Raw genomic sequence first — 6,631 nt, forward strand, 5'->3', positions numbered from 1 at the left:
TACCGCAAACGGTAGCTGTATATTCGGGCTGCTGCTCTGGAGCCCGTGGGAATGAAAGGAAGAGGGTAGGGAGAAAGAGAGGAGAGAAAAAGTGAAAATTACAAAAGAAAAGACTGAGGTAGGAGGCAAAGAATAAAATGCGCGTCGGAGGTGACGTACTGTTGTCAGTCGAACCTCTCTTCGAAGATAAAAACGGTACGAACTGGGGCTCTCAGTGTCTTATATTCTACTTAATTACATTGTAATAATGAAGAAGTTAATTTTTAAGATTCACTCAAGCCAAGCCATGCGGCTACAAAGGAAAACTATGCATGAATTCACAGAAGCTTCGTAGATTAAGAAAAATTTGTCTTGGGGTGGCGATCAAATCAGGGACCATCACCTTTTTCGGAAATTTCCTGTGAGAGCTGTATAGATCCCCTTTGTAGCTGTCTGGCTGCGGTTGGGTGGATGCAAACGAGTAAGTGCTCTATTTTTTACCAACTTACTCTATTTAGATGTTTCTCCTAAACAATGCATTAGTTATATTGTCATATTGTGCCTAATTTGATATCAAAAGCTAACCTTATCCAAGTTGAAACGCTGCGGAGTATTTCTCGACTGTGTCAGTTTTTTATTATTCTTTAGGAGCATCAGTCATATCACCTGTCATATTAGTTATATCGCTTCTAGAATCGCACTAGCCATCTGCACCGATCACCGACCGATGTCCGGTCACCACGGTCGTCTTTTATCTTGGGACTCGTATGATTCACCTCCGAACTCAATACACAACATCAACACCGAACATTTTAAAACTGCCATCGAGCTCATCGTACTGCAGTTGTCATGGCCATCCTTAACCGGGGACCGCTAAGGACAAAAATACATGATTATATACAATGTATGCATATGCATATATATGGCAATATTTGCATGAGTATGAGTGTTCTTTGTTTATGGAATGGTCGTGTGTGCCGCGAGTTGTCGTTTAGATGTGTACAACCATACGGTGTTTTTTTTTTACTTTTTAAGGAAGGGAACTTGGTTAGGGATGTATATATTTCACTTTTTTTTCAAATAAATCTTCAGCTGATAGTCAGCACTTGCCCTGTGAACTCCCTTCATGGTTTGTCTCTGCGCTGCTCCCTTTAAAACCCCACTCGCCCTCTGCCTGGCTTTTAATGTTACATCAATCATTATAGCTCACTGCGTTGTCCTCAAGGTGAATCATTTTCGTTGTCCTCCACGTTTCTGTTCCATACTTGAGTACCAGTTAGCAACAGCTGTTGTATACTTTTCTCTTGAAGGATATCGGTAAACTGCCATTCATGATCTGAGAGAACCTGCCATAGGTCGCTAGTTATGAGGTGGCATCTCCGTCTCGTACACTTGCCCAAACTGGCTGATCCGGCTGGCACTGAATGCGAGAGTATGGTGCTCGAGCAGGATACGACATTAGCAGGAGTTGCAGGAAAGTCAAAGGAAAGGTAGATGGAACGGCACTCACCGTCTTCACCTCCGCCTTCTCTTTGGTCCGCGTCTTGAAGATGGTCTGGGAAATGTGAGAAACAAGGAGGACTATCACATAGAGTTGCTTTGATAAGCTTCTCACCGAGCAATGCCGAAGTTTTAGGGATATTAAGGCGAAAGCATTTAATGGCTCATGTTCGCGGTGTCCGTCCGCGTGCTGGAATCGTGCCAACTGTGGCCTCTCCTCCGCGCAGCGGCGTAACCTCCTCCCCTCCTTAGCAACCGGCGCGCCGGTGGGGGGCGCAGCTGTGCACAGCAACCGTGACGTCACACAGTAGCGGTAGAACGAGCGCGCATGCGTCGGTGGTGGCAGCTGCACAGCCGCTCCCTCGCCAGACGTCTCGTTTCAGTCGAGTGAGTGAGACGCATGGCTCCGAAGCGGCCCAGTGATTCCGCGCCAAGCGGTTCGGCAGTGGGTTGACTACAAGGCTTTCGCCAAGCACGCTTTAGAATTTCCAAAGTGTCCTCGGTATTTTTTTTACCTCGTTGTGAAGGCGTCGCCTGAAGATTTCGTCTTCGAACTTGGCCATCTCTGCATCGAAACATTTATCAGGAAGAAAATTTGAACAGCGCGTTGTTAGAAGTTGCTAAGAATGACTATTGCGAAGGATATCAAAAACAGTTGGAGCACTCCTGTAATATGACCAAAACTTAGTGTGAGCTGTTTAACGGAGCCAAGGTCTTATGTTAGCACTTTCATGACAATAATGTTCACGTAACTCATCAATTGTTGTTTGGTTACATGAATAAATTGTTATATGTTGACTAGAGAGTATGGTGTAAAATTACACACTACTGTTGGAGACGCAGCGCCTCACGCCGCAGGCAGATAAAGTTTCCTACTTCTTCTAAGTTACATAAGTAAACTTCAATACGCGACCTTCAACACATCGAGCGGCAGTGGTCTTCTGTAGAGAATATACACCACTTTAAGACTAATATTTATTTTTTTTTCAGAATGTGTTGCTTATCAAAGGAAGGAACTATGTTGGACACGTTGCTTTCGATTCGCTTTGTCAAAATCGACGGTTTTGTGAACCATCTGCGTTAACATTTCATGAAGGTGCTGAAGGTGACGAATCTTCGTGCGCTTTGAAAACTGGCTCTAACAGATACAGCATAGCCGGCGCTGTAGAACGGTTTTTAATGGGACACATCCAATGATGAAAGGAGCTACAAAAGATATGCGTCTACGCTATGCCACACGTCTTACAAGCACATACAGGGCGTATGGAATATATTAGCCATTACGAAAACTTCTTTATGCAGCCTATAGACTCACCATGGACTTTTCTCAAGGAAGTGTTTAGACTCTATTTAGACAAATGCTATACGCTTGCCCATCGACAATGTAAATTTTATAGCCAGCCTACAGGCAATCTAGAGAGTTCTGACCATACATTTCTAGTACAGATTTGTCTGTACACAGTGTATTGGCTATGAATAGACAAAAGGAAATAGCTATAGGAAAGCAAACGAGTGTATAAGACGTCTATAGAAGGTCTACAGACCATTTTTATAAGAGAAGGCTTGTAAACTGTGGTAAATTTTGCTTTCTAAAATAAGAGCCGTACCGGACAGGACCAGTTCCAGTCTTTTCAGGTCAACACCTCCATTTTCCGTGAGGTAGCCCTGGGAAAAGAATGTTACATCAGAAAGATAATGCTAACTTGGACATTTAAATCGATAGCTTTGGCTCAAGGCATTTAGCACAAATTTCTCCATGAGAAACAGGCTGAAACCGCCGCATGTTGCTCTAGTGTACTTTTAAGAACACAGTGCACAGGATTGATAGACGAGCCCAAGGAAAGCAAATATCATACCTTATTCGCGTTCAAGGTATGCCTGTACACGTCCATCAACCTGTGAATGACATTTTCCCTGAAACAAGATAGCGGACCTTCACTGTCAATCTTCGTCATTTTATGCGGGAAACAAAAATTCATTCGAAGGACTCACATATCAGGATTGTTAAGAAAAAACACTGATTAAAAGCAAAAAAAAAGTTACCAGATCTTTACTGATGGAATGTTGGGAATGAAGTCGTTCCTACCCGATCAAAACGCACGACAGAATTTTTTGTCGCGTATCTGTCGGGCGACAAAATTTTGTGTCGCGCGACAAGCTCTCTTGTAGTGCATTGTGTCGTGCGACAGGGGCTCGTGTCGTGGGTTCTTTCTCGCGACAAAAGTGTTTGTAGTGGGTTCTGTCGCACGACAGTCATCATTCCTGTATTTTGTAGTGTGCAGAAGGTGCCTGTCGCAGGATTTGTCGCGCGACAGGTTTCTGTCGTAGGTGCTGTCGTGCTTCAGGGAGAGTCGTGCCGCGCGACAGGGCCTGCGTGCATCGACAGAGTTGCCTGTCGCGGGTTCAGTCGCGCGACACTACAGCCTGTCGAGGTATCTGTCTTGCGACAGATACCTGTCGTGGGTCTGTCTTGCGACAGATATCTGTCGTGGGTTCTGTCTTGGGACAAATATCTGTCGTGGGTTCTGTCTTGGGACAAATATCTGTCGAGGCAAGTGTCGTGTTAGAGGTTGCAGTCGATGGTAATTGTGGTTTTCTACAGAAATCTCGAATTTCTGTAGCGCCATCGTGGGATAGTGATAGGCGGACATTCACCAATTTCGTGTTAAATCGCTTGCACTTTGGCGAGCCACGAAGACGATGCGACTTGCTTTGATCGATTGGCGACGATCATCGAGGGAATTAAATGAAGTGTTAATTCACAAACGCGACTCGAGTTTGCAACTCGCTTCCCTACCTAGCTACCGGCCGCACGAAAATTGGCGGGGATGAGAGGCGCCGCTCGCAATCAATCTTCCCTTCAGTTCGCACATGACAGTGTGAGCGAAAGAAGACCATGCTCAAGAGAAAGCATATGCACCAGCGAGAATGCTAGCTGTGCCTGTGAATGAGGCAGTGCTTGCGGTAGTGGCATGCTGCGAGCCACGCGAGCGTCTTCATTCCATCCGGCGCGAGCATGACGAATAGCGCTACTGAAGGTCAGTGTACTCGTGGCTGCTGTGACCTGTGCGTCTCGCAACATACTGTACCCACTACCACATGCGGAGAAAAGGCTAAGGTCACATATACGCGTCGCTTAACGTCACGTAATGAGAGTAACCTGATGGCGAAAAAGCTGGAAGATTACTCGCAGTAATCGTCCTGCTATCACAAAGGCAGCATGTATGTTACGCACGCATGACCTGTTGCCTGTATAAATGATCAAGGCGACTCCCATATCAAGTTTCCACGTTTCAGTTTTTAGCCGCGCATGCTGCAAGATCATCATAAAATATGAAAAAAATATATATATATTCTTACGTACGACTTCGTTCATTGCTTCCATTGAAAATTTCATGACAGTGACACAACCATCTCGCTAAATATAGAGAACAGCGTACGAATCCTAAGGCCCAGTACAGCCTTGAGCGTGTTTGAACACGGACGCCTAGAAAGGGCGCGCGCGTGGACCGTTGCGTCGCGCCTGCGCTGTAATTTCCCGGAGGAGCAAGAACCCGAATATTTGCCAGTCGACGTGGCGTTACCCCGCGACGCCAAGGATTGGGTGGCGAGTTCTGCGACATGAAGTCGCGCCGCAAGAATTCGGTCAGTGAGTGACTTCCCCATGAGGATGTATTAGTTCGGGGCTCCCCCTCCGTGACCAAGGGGCTTAACTCGCGCGAACTCTGTGACTCCCTACTGTAAACGTGCGTTTAATGTCCATTCACACTCGCAATAGCAAAGGCCATGCGGCCAGCAGTCGCTTGCGATCGGGCAGCAGCTCCACGACACTTCCTCACACCTACAAGAGTGACCTGCAGCTCGCCTGCTCGTTTGATTCTCACGTGAAATGAGTCTTGGGACTGACGTCAGTCGATCGCGCGCTTTGGTTCAGTCTCCTGCGCCCTCGCGCCTCGTCCTCTAGAGTGTTCTGGTCCCTCACGCTCGGTCCACTAAAGTGTTCTGGTCCCTCGCTATTAACAGTGTGCTACGACAACCTGAGCGAAGAGTAGAATGTCGGGGCGGTTTTGACGTGCGCCACTGCCATGCAAGCGTAAGGGCGCTCTTCTCGGGACCGGCCTGCCAGCCTGGAAGCCGGCGTCAGAAAAATTCACTGGTATTGTTTGTTCACGTCCATTTACTAAGCTCTGGGATAGAGTATCGTTAGCCAATATCGAGTTGTTGGTAGAAGCGATAACAGCAAAACAAATTTTCTCCCACAGCCGCTTCTGCTGCCCATTGCAGCTCGCCTGGCTTCTGCTAGCTCTGCTCCTGAAGGGGTCGCGGAAACCGAGCTTACTTCACTATGACGCGGGGCTCACAGTAAAACGGTGGCGAGGGTAGCACCTCAGTGCTAGCCAGTTCCGAATCGCACTCAGCTTAGGCGTCGATGTGCAATCGGCTAAGCTTAGCGACGACAGGGGTAGCTAGAGAGCAGCGCGCAGTTCGTCGGCCGGCGCGCCCGCGGGCGGCGTCGTTGCCGAAAGCTCGGCTCGCTCAATGATTGGCTCAGTAGCTCGCGAACTGAGCAGGCAAGGCTGGAAAATCGAGCAGCGAGCGTCTGTCCTGCGACTGAGCGATCGAGACTTTATTCTCACGTTTGCATGCAGCATAGGTGAACAAATTTAGCACACATATATGCATCGAATATCTGCTGCCTTACAGCGTTTATTAAGCTCGTCCTCGACGTCACCGTTAGCGCGGAAACCGCGCATATCTTTATTTCACTACGAGACATGGTTCACAGTACAACGTACAGTGAAGAGAGTAGCACCTCAGCGCTAGCCAGTTCGAAAGCACTCTCAGCTCTGGCATCGATATGAAACCTGCCAGGCTTAGCGACGAATACGACATCCAGGGAGCAGTGCAAACTGTCGCCCGGCGCGCTCGCGGGCAGTGTCATTTCTGAAAGCTCAGCTCCCGCAATGCTCAGCAGCCAGCGACTTGGGCTCGCAAGGCTGGAAAACTGAGCAGCTAGCGGCTGGACTGCGACTGAGCCCACGTTCGCAGCACAGGTAAACAACTTTTAGCTCACATATACGCTTGGGATACCGGCTTCGTTGCGGCCACCTTAAGGTGATTCTTACGCTCGTCATCGAGGCCATCGTCACCG

The 6,631-nt window shown here is 47.9% G+C and overlaps 1 protein-coding gene across 1 annotated transcript in view; it reads right to left on the bottom strand.

Moving 5' to 3' along the window:
• The window catches only part of LOC149366508 (5'-3' exoribonuclease 2-like), a 67,735-nt gene that overhangs the window by 27,499 nt on the left and 33,605 nt on the right, over window positions 1–6,631 (bottom strand). Inside the window, exons 11-15 of the mRNA XM_089571149.1 lie at window positions 3,523–3,561; window positions 3,336–3,393; window positions 3,087–3,144; window positions 1,995–2,044; window positions 1,490–1,534 (exon numbers count right to left, since the gene is read on the bottom strand). Of these exons, the coding sequence (XP_089427275.1) occupies window positions 1,490–1,534; window positions 1,995–2,044; window positions 3,087–3,144; window positions 3,336–3,393; window positions 3,523–3,561 (250 nt within the window). The remainder of the gene's footprint in view (window positions 1–1,489; window positions 1,535–1,994; window positions 2,045–3,086; window positions 3,145–3,335; window positions 3,394–3,522; window positions 3,562–6,631) is intronic.

Source organism: Amblyomma mixtum, chromosome 1 (genome assembly GCF_055824585.1).
Source record: "Amblyomma mixtum isolate Tamu chromosome 1, ASM5582458v1, whole genome shotgun sequence".
NCBI classification, from domain to species: Eukaryota; Metazoa; Arthropoda; class Arachnida; order Ixodida; family Ixodidae; genus Amblyomma; species Amblyomma mixtum.